This window comes from Phycodurus eques, chromosome 20, assembly GCF_024500275.1.
Source record: "Phycodurus eques isolate BA_2022a chromosome 20, UOR_Pequ_1.1, whole genome shotgun sequence".
Lineage (NCBI taxonomy): Eukaryota > Metazoa > Chordata > Actinopteri > Syngnathiformes > Syngnathidae > Phycodurus > Phycodurus eques.
Genome location: NC_084544.1, coordinates 7,496,849 through 7,514,682, shown reverse-complemented (window position 1 = coordinate 7,514,682; position 17,834 = coordinate 7,496,849). Strand labels below are relative to the sequence as shown.

At 41.0% G+C, this 17,834-nt stretch overlaps 1 protein-coding gene across 1 annotated transcript in view; it reads left to right on the top strand.

Annotated features, from left to right (window-relative positions):
• The window catches only part of trappc9 (trafficking protein particle complex subunit 9), a 117,826-nt gene that overhangs the window by 38,670 nt on the left and 61,322 nt on the right, over nt 1-17,834 (top strand). The window contains 2 exon segments of the mRNA XM_061664150.1: nt 2,086-2,238; nt 8,913-9,031. Of these exon segments, the coding sequence (XP_061520134.1) occupies nt 2,086-2,238; nt 8,913-9,031 (272 nt within the window).

Below are 17,834 nucleotides of genomic sequence, written 5' to 3'. Positions count from 1 at the left end.
TGTGACGCCATAAAGCTTCTCGAAAGGGTGCGGAATTGTAGACTGGGACAAAAAAATTCTTGTCTCGCGGCAATTTTGCAACGCTGCCCGAATGTCAATCGGCCAGCCGTAGGCAAAGAATGATATGGTATGCTTACAAAAACTGCGAAGTATAAGCTGTCAAATGCTGATGGCCTCAAGTCTGTCCGAATGATACCTGAAATGAAATTGGAAAAAAAGGAAATGACTTTTGTGACAAAAAAAACTCTCATAGAAAAGAGAAGTCATTGTCGCTGCTGTTTTCCGTTACTGCTTTAGTTGGAGTCACAAAAAAAACGTCATCAAGCGAATGACTTTGCGGTCGTGTTTGTCTCTGCTCACTCGCCTCCTTTCTGTCTTTAATTCACAGTGTTTGAATGTGTAAATCTGGGTGTTTGTAATAAAAAAATGCATCGCCATTAAAAGAGTTAGCGGTGTGGATGCAGAGCTCACTTTGTGACTGAGCTTTAAAATATGCCTGCCTGTTGCCCTCATCCCCAGGAACAGGAGTGGCTCACCTGCACAGAGTGAACACATGCTTTATTCAGGTGATGCATCATTCATTTGACGCTCAGGGCTCAAGTGGATGCAGCTGAGTCATTCCTCGCTGGCGTAAATTACAGCCTGGCATCGAGCTGCATACGTTGAGAGCGCACCGGGCCAATCAGTGGCTTTGTTATCTCGGAAGGCAACAAAAAAAACAACAACCCGAAAACAAATTATGCTACCATGCTCCTGCCACATTGCATTTTTTCTGTTTTAGCCCCGTCTATGCTGCACTACAGCGTTCCCCCATTATATCGCAGGTCACCCACCGTGGCTCTGTTACATCGCAGATTTTTTGTGGAATGTATCTACTTGTCTATTGATATATCGTGCAAATCTGTAATGCTTTTACAAGTGGAAAAAGAGAGCCACAGTTGCTGATGCACTTTTAAGTAGTTTATTGCAAAACCCAGACACTGAACCCCTGTTCATTGCTTGGGATACATTGCAGATCATTTTAAAAATTGACAAAAAATAAATAAATAAATGTTTGACCCCTCCTACACACTTTAAAACATTTACTTTTTAAAAACCAATAAAACCATTGTTTTTGTTTTAAACAACACAGTATCCCTTAGCACCTCTGGCTGTCAAGAAATTGGAGACAATCTTTAAACAACACTTTTAAAGAAAGGAAAAGAAGACTCTCCACCACCATCACATTGCTGCAAATATGAGTCAAAGCGTGTTTTCTTCAAGCTGTTCATTGGTCGCTCCAGTTGAGTTTTACTGTAAAATAGACACCTACAACAACAGAATTAAACATGGTATAAAACATTAAAATGTTCAACCAAGCCATCTAATTTCGTCTAACAAATGTCCACCAAACAATGCACCATAGACGTTGTAACAAGAATTAGCGGCAATGTTAAGGTAATTATAAACCTCCAAACAACTGCTACTTTAACACACATGGAACAGCAACACATGCAAACAGTGCATACAACAATACTGACACACATATGTTATCTCTGCTCTGTGGGAACAATGACGATTACTGTAGTTTAGTTGGGGAACTATGCTGCCTCCAAATGGTACTACACTTAAAGGTGCACAACTCGAATTTCAGCCTTGCCTGTATACTCTGATAGCCTATAAAAAACGATCGCTTAAAAATCCGTGGAATACCAGGCGCGTGAATGATCAGCCGCGATATACTGGGGGTGCCCTTTAAACACAATAAGCACACGCACTCAAGAGATTCTGTCAGCCAAAGCTCACGACCTGACACTCACACACAGGCTTACCGTAGCTTGAGCCAACCGGTTTACATTGTGCTTGGAAAGTGTGTTTTAATACAGCAAGTTCAAATATGGTTAAAATGTGTGGGAGGGGTAAAACTATAAAGAAAATGTTTTGTTTGTTTTAAAAAAAAAAAAAAAAAAGGATTTTCACCTGTTGTGCGTTGGGCCTGCAACGTATCTTCCATGACGAACAGGAGGTCGTTTACTGTACAGTATTTGCATCGGGCAACTCTTTGTTCTATGGTTTTAAAGGCATTTTTGTCCCTTGTGTGTGCAGAGAAAGTGTTTGGGGAGTTTCTGAGGTGGGACCTGGAGAAGGTCTCATCTCACATGCCTCTTAAACCCGGCCAGGCTGTCACGTTGACAGTCGACATTAACGTCAAACTGGACTTCTCCGGTCAGGAGAACCTATTGCAGGACCTCAATGACGGTAAGCTGACCGTTCTAAAACTAATAAAAATAAATAAAAAAAACAATTAGCCCACTGTTTTGCACTTTTTGAGAGCTCCACGTGTACAGTTGAACCCCTGAAGTATCTGACCAAAATTTGAAAACCCTCTCCTATTATGTGAGATTTTCTCAGAAGCAACCCACAAGTATGTTTTGCTTTTTCCTTGTTCTTTTGTAATGTCACCACAGAAGGGCAGTGAAAAATGTGATGACTATAAGGACCTGGAACTCGAAGCCAATCATCAAATCATCATTCCCCATAGAAATGAATACATATGCCGTTAATCTGTGCCATACCCCCCCCCCCAAAAAAAACATAATTTTGTAACATGTTTTTTGATAAGTAAAATAGCACTCAAATAATGTACATTACAAAAACGTGACAGTAATTCAAAGAATTAACAGTTTGTGTGTCATGATTTCATGCATTTATTCATTGGGCTACTCCTTCTGGTGTGTAACGCCTTGGCCACGTGGAGGCAGAACAATGCCTACAGACATACTACGCGCAGGTTTGATGATGAAACACAGAAGAAGACTGTGGCAACTAAGCTAACATTAGTCATGTTTCGCCTCGGATAACTGCATGCCTGTGAGTATTGTCATGTCTGTCTACATGCGTTGCTGCACCGTTTGTGTTTAAATATCTGTTGCTTGAAGGGTTATAACTTGTTCAACATCTATGCTCGCTTCGTTAACCCGTCTAAGGCTTTTGTATTGTACATTATTGAGCTTGTGGATATTCGTAAATTATGTGGTCTGGTTAAATACACAAGATGTAAATTATTATTATTATTGTTATATTTTTTTTTTGCTTAGTTTTACAGTAAACCTCAACTGGGAAGCTTGAAGCAAGTACTAGGCCTAATTTTCTCATTTTATTTTATTTTTTTAAGGATTGCTCTACATTTGCTCTTTGTAGTGAAGGTCACTGGCACCATCGTATACGCATAACAAAAATTTTTGCTCCCAAATCGAGACAAAAAAAATTGGCTGAGCGACAGCTTGTAAAACCAAATACCACCATAAATTCTCATGGGCTTTCAAGTCCTTTCATTAGTTTCTAATTGCAAATCTTTTTTGTATGTGACGCTTGCCATCCATGGTTCGAGACCCCGTAACTAATTGTGAAGACAATCAATGCAACATGTGCACTATTTGTGCCAATGTACGCCAAGAATGAACTTTTCTATTAAGTATAGCCCTAATTGACTGAACTTGGTGAGAAGACGAGAGCGGTGGTTGCATTTTCTTTCTCCGCTAACGAGGATCAGACTGCCTTATTTCACATTCAGCATAACAGGAGAGAGGTCTTTAAGGTCTCTATTCCTCCATTTCACTCCCTGGATTCTAGCTTGCACTCATCCTTTCCTCTCATTTGTATTCCAAATTTGGAGAGGAAAAAAAAAAGGTTGACCTTCTTGTCTACCTGAGAGATCGTTCATTGTGTTCCTTCCTTCCCGTCATTTTTCCAAGTTCAAGCTCTTTCTTTTCCTTCTCGCTCCGGACCGCTGTACCTCTTCCTTGTGACTGTTGAAGCTCTTACTCTGATAAATGTTAATGAGGGAACCATATAGGACTGATGCCTGCACCACACTGATTTTTGTGCGTGTGTGTGCATGTGTGTGGATGTGTGTGTTTTGTGGATGCAGATGACTGACAGAGTAAACACATACAGCACTCCGTGTTTATCTCCCTTCATGAGGTCATTTCAACGATTGCGTTCCACTGTTTTTAGTTAGCTGAACAATAATCGAGGCCCTGAATAAAAGAGATAAGGCGTGGTACTGCCCAAGTAAGGGCTAAGTATGCTGTTGTTATGGCAATGCAATTTTCAGTCAACACATTGGATGCCATTAAACTGACATGTCAATGAAATAGCATAATTAACGGCAGATTAATGCTCTGGTGGACTTTTAACAAACTACCCCTGAACTATTGCCTCATTAAAGTGAACCTCATTTTGTCGTAGGGCATAAGCTGCAGACGCACCCGCGATAGTTGTAAATCTGCTGTATAGGGAGACCATGTCCTTCTGTCGGGCAGAAACCCTGTTTGTCCAAATGTCAATGTCAATTTCCTAATTTTTAACAAATCGATACTATCGGTCTGTCCCCATGTTGTCTGTTATTTTTATGCGTTACAAACCAATTTAGATTGTTGAAAATAACTAACAAATCTATTACCGGTCTTGATTGCTCAACTGTCTGAGAAGTGTTGTAAAACTCCGCCTCTTCCCTCGGTCTGCGGGAGCCGTGCAGCATTTTCGCCTCAAGTTATTTGTAGTATAGTTAGGTTAACTACATTAGAGTAAGCCTGTTTTGTTAAAAATTGATAAACGCATCTGTGCAGAAGGAACTGGTGAGCCACGAAGGCAAATGCGTGCAGATCCATTTTTATCTATTCAACTGCTCAGTACATACAAACAGAGCATACAAAAACAATCACAGGCATTTCTTCTCACTGCTCTTTGGAAATAACAACTATTACTGAATTTTAGTCGGGGACTTTCTCTGCCTTCTTTTTGGTATTCTGTCGCGCCGCAAGTCTTCCAGTACAGCTCGGTGCTGCCCAGCGGCACCACGTAGTACAATGCTGAAGATACGCAACTCTAATACAGACTGTATACTGTAAAAAAAACAATTTTTTTTTTTTTTTTTAAATTATTGACGGTGGATGAAACCTTCCTGTGTTACATTCAGAAGCACTAGCTACACTGGCTCTGCATGCGTGCCCCCCGACCCCTCCCTTACTGTTTCTACCTCCTAAACCCCTTGAGCTCAAGCCAAACCAATCATTGCCTGGTGAAATAAAATGCACCACTAGCAGTGCACCCATGTGTGAATGTCATCACACACACCAGATATAAAAGAGAACAGGAAAAAAAATATCTAAAGGGGAAAAAAACCCTCTCCAGTCTGTTGTGAAATGCTGAGATATTTGCCTGGCAGTCAAACGGCATTGTGGGACCTTGCCTGGCGTAGGCTTCAATGCAACAGACGTTCATTCATATTCCAAAGTTACGCGCTATCACCGTGATTAAATTTGTTTTCACTAAAAACGAAACACGGTTAATCGCTTTCTAAGCCCTTTTGTCTGCAACGAGGGGACCGCAGACTGCAAACGGAAACGACAAAGACGGCAATGTGGACGGAATTTGTTTTATCCACGCATGAATCATTTCCGACCAAGTTAGTCATTATTACCTGTTTTACTGTACCAGTAAAAACTAAACATTAAAACCGAGGAGCCCCTGTTTATCTTTTTAACCTCATTCATTCAATCCAACTGCAAGACAGACTATGCAAAATCCTTATGAGGCCTGTTGTTGAAGTTAAATGAAATTAACATCATTGGGTATAATCACTATTAATGAATTGATTCGCAAGTTCACAGCCCCGCTTTAGGCCCGTCTCCTGACAGCCCCAGTTTGTAGCTCACGTGTCGGGCTAGTGTGCGTCAGAGATGCATTGTGTTAATATTAGTGCTTATTTATAGTCTGCGAGCTGAAGTGACTGATTGTCATGCTACAGTATATTAGGCCTGGTAACTAATCATATCTTCTATTTGTATGCACATATGAAGAAGGTTAATCGATCAGCCTGATGTTTTTTTTGTTTGTTTTTTTTGGCCCGGTGTACCTGGTGTCCTTTGTCAGCTGAGGCAGACGGGGACACTTTAGACAAAGAAGACAGTCAGGAGAGAACATTCGACGCAGGCTGAGCCTCGCCGATATATCCTCAAATGAGTTTATCCTTCACTTTTGCTCCGCCTTGAAACGACAACACCATAACTCAGGACCCGACAGGAGTGATGACATCACTCGAGACAAATGGGCCTCGACTCACAGGGAGCTTTATCATGTTAAATGCTACGAGTGTCGTACCTAATGACAGCGCTACAGCCCCACATTGATGCGCTGATCGTCCATGTGTAGGTGTAGGGACGGCAGCTGCACCCTCGGGTGCACCTTCACCGCAGTAAATAAGCATCCACAACCTATACTGCTGGAAGGACTCAAACAGAGAAAGGTGGGGGAGGTGTTCTTTCTGTCCTGCTGTTCTTGTTTGTCCCTACATCGCTGCTCGTTTGTATTGCTGGCAGCAGCTGCGATCTTGCACTCCTGTTGTTGGCTTATTGTTTCGAGCTTGCCAGAAAATGCCCACTCCTTGCCCCGGCTTATAACGTGGTTCAACCACCGCAGCCCTGCTACGTTGCAGATTTTGTGGAATGTACAGTGGTACCTTGACCTCTATGCTTAATTCATCCGCTAACCAAGCTCGTAACTCATTTTCTTACATATCAAATACATTTTTCGAATTGAACTGAATTGAAACGCCATTAATCCGTTCCAGCTCTCTGAAAAAAATTTTTAATAAAGAAAAATAGCACTGTATTGTAAAATATATGAATACAAAAAGGTAGTAATCCATTGGACCAGGCCCCGCCTCTTAAAGGCACCTAACAGACGGATACTACAATATATCCAGTATTTTCTATACTTTTTATGCTTGACATTTTCTTTTGTGTTTGACCTTTACATTGTGTTTTAATATCTTTCAAGTGCGTGGAGGGGTAAAAAAACTAAAAAAAAAAAAAAGAAAATTGCTTTCTCCATATCGCAGATTTTCACCGACTGCGGGTGGGTCGGGAACGTATCCCGCATGTTGATCGGGGGTTCGTAAATTTGTAAATACGAGAACAGCGCTGCCTTCATTGCATTCTGTTTGTACTACTTAAGCACAAGCTGCATTCCGCACAAACGCTGAGCTCGCACAATTCTGGAGAATATGACTGATACGGATCGGAAGCGGGGTGTAACCAAGGCGGTTATTGCGAGCGGTGCCACCGTTAATCACCCAATCCATGACTCACACGTCATGGGACATGGGGAATCATGTCTGCTGCCTTGAACAGGCTACACACCACAAAGCGTGAAAGTGTCTGTATATTGGTTGTTTTACTGCGATCGTGCCTTGATGGAATGGGGTGAATTTGGTAATGCTTCAACAGGGCCTCCATACAGCGTAGCCTTCCTGACAGTTGGTTTAAAATCGACTGTCCCGACTGTATTTGAGTGCCAGTGAGAAGCTTTTGAGTAGGTTTATGGCCGTCACACTGCTCCATCGTGTTGTACAAATTACGCTATGCATGGCAATTTTATCGAAACAGGATCTGTTCTGTCAAACCATGCAGTGGAAGGCCTGCTACTACCACCACTGATGAAAAACACGCAACTCCTACAGCAGGCAAAGGGAAGTCTATCCAGAAGGCTGCACTGGAAATAAGCATCAACACAAACTCAATTCAGCGGATGCTTCAGAGAGTGATTATGCCTTACCCAGACTGACTTCAGGTTGTTCAAAGGCATCAAGGCAAGACTGTGTTGCTCAACAACTGAAAGTCTGTATGGGTAAAGTTTTATCACTCTTTGAAGCGTCCGCCAAATTGAGCTTTTGTTGATGCTGAGTTCCAGTGCAGCCCTCCTGATTTGAAACACTTCATCTCGTAGTTTTCCTTTCAGCCTTCTGCTGGGTGATTTGGTAAGAACAGATCCTGTTTTGAGAAACCTGCCATAGGTAGCATACGCTGTATATTACGTGTTAGACCAGTTGGCGCTAACCTGCAGTCGGACAAAAAAGGTTCTTGTCAGGCGGCAACATGTCTCCCATGTCAATGTCAAAGTTGCGTTGCATAAGCTGTCAAATGCCGATGACCTCACGTCTGTCCAAATGATACCTGAAACAAAAATGAAAACAAAAAAAGAATTGTATAGTGATTTTTGGGACACCCTGTATGCACTTTACATCCTCTGCCGACAACTGCTCGTGCATGTCTTTTGAGGATTTGCCGCAAAGGCAGTCCAGGGGACGAGTCATTGCTGCTTGCAACGTTCATTACTCTTTTTTTTTTTTTCCCCAATTGAATTTCCCAGTTGAAAATTTCTGAAATGATTCACCATCTTGGTCTCTCTTCAGAAAACTCCTCCATGTAGGTGTACTATTTCTTCCATCAATCTGTTCTGTGTTGCATTGCAAACTTAGGTGCTTATGCTGTCATGGTAAATTTAGTTCCCTCTAAATCTAGCAGTTATGCTTTGAGAATGTGAGAAAAAAACAGCAACTTCCAACTGGTTCTGTATACCAAGCTGTGCCTATTCTGATTCATCCAAAACCTATTTGCTTACAAAGCCAATTCATTTTGTTTCCTCCTCCCTGGGGGGAAAACGATGCAGCGCTCTGCTGACGTCACAGACACATGTTGGTACATCTGACGTGAGATTGTTGGCTCCGGGTTCTTTTGATCATGGACGGAGTGCAATAAAGGCAACAGCCATAGTTTCACAGCTGCTCCCATGTTTACAATTGCGTTCAAGGTCGCCGTGAATTTACACAATTAACAAATCGAGGAGGCTGTCTGGTAATTTTGATCAAAGTAAAGATTTGCACAGAAGGTCGAAAGTGGACGTACTAATCAAGGGTATTCAAACAATGAACAGCAAAATCCTTGTGAATTCTCTCACAGACTGCTGATATTTAACTTTGTGAATGTTCTTCTTTCCCCTGATGCTCTGCTTGCCTCCGATTACAAATAACCTTGCTACTTTCGCTGACGCTGCTTCCTTTTTTTTTTTTTTTTTGTGGGATTTTGTAGATGGAATCAGTGTGACAGGCCTGCCAATCTCCAGCCCTTTGCGTCAAGTCCTCAAGCCCAGGCCCGAAAGCAAGCCTGTCAGCGGCGAGTCCGGCAAGGGGGAGTACAGTCATATTAAGGTAAATAAATGACACAAGCCTATTGGGAAGTGCATGGATGCATGAAGATGCAAGCGGTCATTGTTTTTATATTTGACTGGAGAAAAACATGGTACCAAGTCTCATCTTGTTGTACTTAACCATGAATAAAAAAGTTCAGTCAAAGTGCAAAGGGATAATACGGTGTGTGACAGACAGGAGAGGAAAATTGGTGGAGTTGGGAGAGGAAGCATAGGTTGGCAATTAACTCAAGTGATGTGATCTGTACCGGGGATTATTTTCTTTTTGTCTACTTGCTGCGGGGTCACCTGCAGTCTTGAGAACTACAATTTTGGTGGCTTGCCCGGAACAACACACACAGAAAAAGTACGTTCCTCTCTTCAGAACAGAACATGACATTGAGACTCTCATTTGAGATTCCAATCAATATTGTTGTTGTGATCTTACCTAGATTGCTCGTCGCTACATTGTGAGTCAATACACTGTTTGCTATTTTGTATTTTCACACGTGGGGTCAGCACTTCATCACCAATTGCACGTGTTTTCCTTGCCCGATTGAGGGGGGTTTGATCAGGGCATATTGTCAAGCTTTGTCAACTGTGGGCCTGTGAATCACTCTGAGACTCTTTTGCTATACAAATAAACTTGACTTGTCAGATAGTGTAGCAGATCTGCGCATGCAGTGATCACCTTTTCAGGACTTTTTGCATTTTCCATAATATGTCCCCTTTAAGAGCTTCTTGCCAAAGCTAATAGAAGTGCACCTTAAAGCTGGATGCAAGGAAACATCCTTTTCTTTTCATAGAGGGGTCTGATCAAGTACTCCAGTACATTTATTTTGGGTTTCCTACTGCATGACTCAGAGTTGCTATTTTGTTTCAAGAAGTTTGGCTCAAAACCTTAGAGCCCGGGGAGACATCTTACATTGTTCACCACATCCCTTAGCAAACATTTTAAACGTGTACAAATTATGCTATAACCTTACCCGTGTTTGCCATCTGTTTAGTGCACTATGTTCTTCTCACTGACTTTTTCGTCGCTCAATCTTGGTGACATTTTTGCCAACGAGTACCAGAGACACGTAGGATTGAAAAAAATTTGCTCCACCCAGTTGAAGCAAATCCCTTGCTCACCTATTGCAGCTCTGATGGAATCAGATTGTGTCTGCAATGAATGCTGAGCCTTTTTGTTATCTCCAGAGTGCTGTGCTGATTGCCCACGTGACTGAGATGGCTGCTTTTTGGGGGGGGATTTGGAATGCCAGCATCCTCTATTGTGGAGATGCGTTCCGGGTAACTTGACTGGTAGTCTGGGAATAAGAGAAAATAAAATGAAATTTCAGATGCTTAATGTGCCATAATGTGGACCTGTTCCTTCAATTAACCTTTATATGACTTCAGTGTAAGATGATGCCACAGAAACATAAGACAAAAATGGGCCACCCCATCTCCCGAAGACACACAGAGGCAATTATGTTTAATATGTCGACGTTGCTGCCAAGATGCATCCAGGGCAATTCAATATCCCGAGGATCATGTCTTGTTACTGCATTGCAGATATTGCGTGCAGGTGTATGTTCCAATGCTGGGAAAAGTTAAATGAAGCAGTCCTCCCTGTGTCAGAGGACCGCACAATTTTTCCAATTTGAAAGAAAACAGTCCCATTAATGGAGTGATTTGAAAGACATACTTTAACTCTAAACAAGTTACAAAGGAAAATAAAATATTGTAATATAGTTAAAAAACAGACAACTCTCTTAGTTCTTTTAGTATATTTGGCTTTCTGTTTAGTTACGCTGCAATAGTTGGCTTATAAACTTTGATATAATAAAGTCTGTAATACGTGATAATTGGGACACTGTTGTTTAAATGAATCCAGAAGCAATATTGCAAACAAATATGACTGGTTATGGACAATGTGTGACTTGTTGACGAATAAACCACAAAGGTTCACAGACATTAATTGGAATTCAATACCATTATTTCCCAGACATATGGACAAGACAAAATGACATATTACCCACGTGTATATGTGGATTTTTGCAAAAAACTAAAAGAAAAAGGACACAAGAGGTAAATGTTACATATCCAAAACCACATCACTCTAACAATCTACATTTCAGACCCATCCGTGAGGTAAAAATCCACAATTACAGAGAGACCATTTAAAAATATATATTTGAACCCCTCCCACACGCTTTAAACACATTTAAACATTAAAGCACATTAAGTATTCCTTAGCACCTGTTGTCACAGTTCTCCAAATAATAAGCAATGCATGCTTGCTTTCAGCTGTTTGTCACTCACAGTTGAAGTTTACTGTAAACTTAACACATAAAATAGAATTAAACAATGCATATTAAAACTAAAATGTTCAAAAGAACCATATAATTTCTTCTAACCAAAGTCCGCTATCTTATTGCTAACAGATAGTGAGAAACGCCAAAGACTGGCTAAGCATAGATGTTACTGTTATTAGAATATAAACCTCCAATCAATTAACAATTATTATGGGTACTGCTAGATATTTCTGACCTTGTGATCTGTTGAGCAAACTTAAAACCAACAAACAAGATTGTACAATAGGATTAAAGTGAATGTTTGTTTGCAACAATTATTGGCCATTTGATCGAAACGGCGGCTGCCGCCGCCGTTGGCACTGAGCTTAATGAGAAGCGGACCATTATCTTGTTTCGAAACCAGATGGCCTGAAGGGATCTGATTTTGGTGTATTTGTGCATTTGTCACGACCACAGACAACATCTGCATCGGATTTGAATACAACACGTGTCTGATGGTTGCGATGGGCAAAACGTCTTTAGCGCTAATCACATTGTGTGAGGAGGAAAAAAAAAAAAGCACAGTCGTCTTCCTCCCTCCTGCCTGCCAGCCAGCCGTAGTGCTATTTTTAGCCGGCGAGTGATGCAGACGGCGCTTCAGCTCCCTGATCCCAGCTTGCGATACCCATATTTATAACTGCCACAGCTGTCTGCCCAAATGTGATCCTCCAGCTTAGTGACCAAATGACGTTCTCTCTCTTGGCTCGGTAATAAAACAACTTCCTCTTCACCCCTGTCCTTTCGCTTGTTTATCATCATCATCGTCATCAGGTGTAGGGTTGACTTTGAAAGAGCCTCTGCTTTTCAAGGTGGAGCTTTACTCTCGGGCTGCTCATATGTAGCTAAGTGAAGACTTTCACATTTGCAATCCCTTTTATATCGCTTTTTTAGTTCACAGTTTACTTGTTGCGCACACCATAGAGCAGTGTTTCCTTTATTGAGCCAAGGCACATACAGTATTTTACACTAGAAAAATCTCATGTCTCACCACCAAACAAAAATGTCACGAAAAGTAGATATGTTCGCATGTGATAGGCAGCAGGCTCAGCTGTGAACAGCTAGACTTTGTAATTAACACCCTGCACAAAGGCTTTATAATGGTACAAGGTTGCCACAAGATGGCGCCAAAGTCAAACTTTAATATTAGACAAGGCAATTATCTGTCTAAATGAAGCTCCTCCCTTCACGTCCGCATTAATACACTAAGATGCCACATAATGGCGCCGAAGCAACACTTATATAAGATGGGGCTTTGGCTGAGCAGAAAAAAAAGCCAATCTAATAGATTCCAGAAAACAAAAAAATCACGAGTAGGTGAAGTCACAAGTAACAATTTGCAAATATGCTAGGGAACACTACTGAAATAATGATGATCTCCTCTTAATTTACTCACAAATTTAGATTTGATGTGAAATCTGCAGCTGTTTAGTGAAAATGAAGGCATTATTCTATTATTATCTATTATTATTGGTATGAATGGCAAAAGGTACATACACTGGTTAATTGTACCTTCTTCCTTTTAGTGGAAGAGCATTTAATTGTTCTGCCTAGCACTATACACAGTTAGTACAGATAGATAAACAAAGGACCATTTCTTACAGTAAATAAATAATACATTTTGAACCAACTAAGTGAAATTGGATAATTTACTGCAGCGCACTTGATGATCACAGTGGTTGGGAATCGCCATTGTGGAGAATGTGAATAAGAATTTTTCTTTCAGAAAATAAATCCCTGTGTCCCTTCAGCTCTCCTATTCGTGTAAAATCAAGTAGTAAACACACATTTTTAAGGCCTTAATTATCCTTAAAAATTATACCTAATCCTTAAATCTGATGTTAAATCGTCTTAAAAAAATAAAATAATCCATACATACGGTAAACTATGTTGCTATATCTTCTACAGAAATGTTTGTAAAGTATTTGCAATCTGTGTTTTGCATTTTAACATAAATATTGGATTGGAGTGAGCGGAATCATCACAAATCCTATCAGATCTAGTATAGAAAATTTAAGATATCAAATCCATATTACCTATTCCTAATGCTCATTTATTGAATGAGAGGTGTTGAATTTGATTGGCATCCTTAAAAAACAGTCTTAAATTTGGCACTAATAAAAGAGAGATTCCTTCAGAGAATGTAGACGACAACTAACAATATTTAAACATTTATCAGCAGCAAAATCAATGAACAACTACGAGGTCACATTTGATCTACACGTAGAATTTTGTTTGTACACAACTTCACAAGCACCACAAAATATCTGATACAATTGGACAAAAATAACAACTTTGTTAAAGCTTTCCCATTATTATTGTATCTCTCTCTTAAAGAATTCCTGCCCATCATTAAAAAAAAGTTAGTTTCATCTAGATATGTCTGTAGCCAGGAAGTTGCTTATAAACCCATGCTGATTAGACACCCTAAGACTTAAATCAATCTCAAAATGGCACAACTTTTAAAGACCAAAGAACAACAAAAACGGTTCAACTAAAGATTAGGATTTAGAGGGTGGTTTTGCTATCTGACTGTTTTTTTCCATGAATCGAGCACAGCTGTTGTGGACACGAGTCCGTATTATTTATGAAACTGTGGTGCAGCCACAGTACACTCGCTACCATCCAGACAAAAATACTGCAACGACGGTAAAGTATTGCAAAAAGTTTGAAAGCCTTATTAGTTTCTCAGTGGGGTTCTATATTACGGTGCTATATTTCCATCCCAGGCTGCAGACAAACGCCTCCTTCAGTGAAAGATTTGGTCCTTATTTAACACAACTGTCTCCACCGACGCCTCGGGGGGACAACACACGGACTAAATAAACCATCCATCCTCTTGTGGCAGCGAGCTCGGTGTGGCGCGCGGCAATCTGTCAAATGACGTCTATTTTTAGCCCTCGCCGTCAGGGCTCTGAAAGTTTACTGCTGCCGAGCAAGCCGCGCTTTGCCCGGAAATGTTAGACGAGGGGGTAATTGAGACCTAATCGAAAGGCTGTGTCATCATCGGTGGGTTCACGGCATCTACGGTGTGATTCCTATAAGCCACTTTATTACCTCTGCCAAGGAGCAACCCGGTTTCATTGTTTCTCGTGAGTTTTTGGTATCTTATGGTTGGTATTCTTCCAAGGATGTTCATGCACTAATGATGTCAGAACATCATATTTGTCTTTGGAATCTATCCCCCAGTTCACCCATTGACAAACTCACCTTAGGCATTTTTTGTGTGCTTTTTCTTAAATGCCCTACAATGCCACAAGGTCCCATCAAAGCCCTGTCTAAATAGGAATTGGTGTCACAGAAGTATGTTTAAGTAATGCATCTCAACTGAAAGGCAATTATGTTGGGGAGAAGCTCAGTTTACCCTTGGTTTGGAAGTTACGCACTTCCGGTGCATTTTTTCAAAATCAAAAATGTTGTAGGGTGAGTTATAAATTATATTGATGTTTTTTTTTTGGGGATCTTAGTTTTTTGCTATTTGCGGCAAGGCCCAGTTCCGGGGAATTTCTGGGTATTATCAAGATGCAAGGGGTAAGTTCCATTCCTGTGGAGGCGACATAACCAAATTTGTCAGAATGTTCCGTAGTGAGCGGCACGGTGGTCGACTGGTTAGAGCATCTGCCTCACAGTTCTGAGGAGCGGGGTTCAATCCTCGGCCCCGCCTGTGTGGAGTTTGCATGTTCTCCCCTTGCCTGCGTGGGTTTTCCTGGGCACTCTGGGTTCCTCTCACATCCCAAAAACATGCTTGGTAGGTTAATTGACAACTCTAAATTGCCCGTAGGTGTGACTATGAGTGCGAATGGTTGTTTGCTTGTATGTGCCCTGCGATTGGCTGGGAACCAGTTCAGGGTGTACCCTGCCTCCTGCCCGATGACAGCTGGGATAGGCTCCAGCATGCCCGAGACCCTAGTGAGGAGAAGCGGCTCAGAAAATAGATGGATAGATGGATGTTCCGTAGTGTAGCAATAACCTATGTTAACCTAAAACAGTAGTAAAGTCTTAGGTAAAGTAAATATTTTTTTGAAAAACACTTTTGGGCCATACATATAAAACAAATAAATGAAAAGCACTAAATCTGCCTTCCTGTTCTTAGGCTGTTGTGTTAGTAGGTGACAGTTCTCTAATCACTTGTCTTCCTTCATAAACTGACCATCCATATTTTAGGCAGCAGCATGGTAAGCTAGTGGTTAGCACATCTATGTCAGAGTTCTGAGATTCCGCTCCCGCCTGCCTGTGTGGAAAATTGTTGTTCTCGTTCTTTTTTGGGATTTCTCTGGGTACTCCCAAATTCCAAAAATCTGCATTTTTAGGTTAATTGAAGACTCTAATTTGTTCATAGTTTTGAGTGTGCGAGGTTGTTTGTCCATGTGTCCTGCAATTGACTGTCGGCCAGTCCGTGGTTGACCCGCAACCCTATGGAGGGCAAACACTCTAGAAAAATGATGGCTTGATATTCTTGGATGTGTTTGAAGGCTGCAAACGCCATCTGTGCCGCTTCTACCTTCGCCACTTTATCAGTGCACTGCAGTCTGTAGACCAGCAGGCCTTAACATAAAGCACATCCCTCACACGGCGGCGATAAATGACGACAGGCCATGAGTGTGGAAAAATGGAAGGATTGATGAGACGCAAGGTGCGGGGAACCCATCACAGAGAAGCTTCTGATTATGGAATCCCTCAGAGAAGGGGATTGGGACGCTGGCAGATTTTTTGTGCAGCCTTTTCACCTGTCACATGACGCTCGTTTCCAGTGACGTGTTTTGCGGAAGCCGCGTTTGCTTTCATACCACGTCCCAACACCTCGCTCTCTCGTACCTTGAATAGTTGTTTGACAAAAAATGTAATTATAGGCCTCTTTGTTTCTTTTGTTTTTCTACTTGATGATAATTACACTGTATTAATCACACCACTGCATTTTCTTTTGACTGCAAATGTTGAGTGGTTTCCTGGAGGAGTACCACTTCCGCTTAGATTGTCAAATTAGACCTTTGGGATACAATAAAAGGAGGGATACTAATGTTTGAGTGAATTCTGAAAATGGTTCTCTTGACTTCCTCGATGAGTCAGCAAACCTGTTGTCGTACCCGCATTGGCGGAGAGTCAGCGCAGCATTTTCCATCAAATTCATAGCGCGTGCTCGCAGCGAGCGGGGAGTGGGGGCCATTTCATCCTAGCAAGACGAGAGTTACAGCCCTGTTAGGAATTGGAATATTTCCAGTTGGAGACTTTTCGTTTCTGAACATCTAGTTTTTTTTCATATTACATGCACTTGTAGGAAGCCAATAACATCTTGTTTTATGTGGTGGAGTGCCTCCCTTAAGTGCCGTGTGTCCCGTTCATTGCACCTGACTATCATGGCTATCATGAACCTTTATTCCCTCGCTCATTCTCATGTCTTCAACCTGGTCCTTGTTGTCTTGTTATTAGCGCTGTTGTATGGTCCCCGCATTTGTCTTCAATTCTTGTTGGTTTATCACAGCTATCCTTGATATTCTTGTCATTTTATTGGTTTAGCACTGGGTTCTTCAACGTTTTGGGTCCAGATATGCCTTGTATGGGAGACATTTTACCAAGCACCCACTCATAATCCTAACATCAACTAAAGTTACTCCGTACAAAAGTACATTTTATTTATTTATATAGCAGTTTTCAGAGAGAGAGAGGACTCGTACTTGACATAGTTATAGAATAGCCATACATACTGTATATAAAATAAAGAAACATTTTACATATTACAGTTAATACAATAAATAAATAAAAATAAAACAATATAGTCTTTCTGGAATGCCTGTCTATACACGAATGTGTCTTTACCTGCGTTTTAAAATGTCCACTAAAGAGGCAGCTCTTGGCCTAAAAGGAAGTGCATCACACAATTTGGAGTAGTGAAATGCTCTATCAACTTAAATATTTCTTGATTTATTCTTTTGTGAGGGACAGTGAAAGGGAATCAGTGACCTAACAGGAGAATAAAATGACACCAAATCCACCAATTATGGAGGAGCCTGACCATTGAGGGCTCTGTAACTGACTGTTAAAATCTTGTACTGAATCCTAAAATGAACTGGAGCCAGCAGTTAAGGGTTTCTTTTGCGCTTAACTTATTATTGGAAGGTAAACTTTTGTTTGTTTGTTGTAACCCTCATGGACACGAGACTACACTTTCATGTGGACGGCTGGTACTGGTGACGTGTCCGACCATTATAGTCAATGACAGCGCAATTGCCAATTGTTTTTTTTTTAATTCTTATTTTTTTAGCGGCATATTAAATTAGTGATTGGACATGAATTTGGGCTGATGTGTTGATGTGCAACGGTATATGATAGCAATTTAAGTTTTAATACTAACTTGAATGCTGCGGTGTTTGGTAACTCAAGCAAGATGTAATTTTTTTTATTATTTTTTTAAATTTCCTATAAATATTCCAAAAAGATGTTGACCAGTAAAATACAATGACTTGCAAACGATTTTATTGTGGTTATTCTATG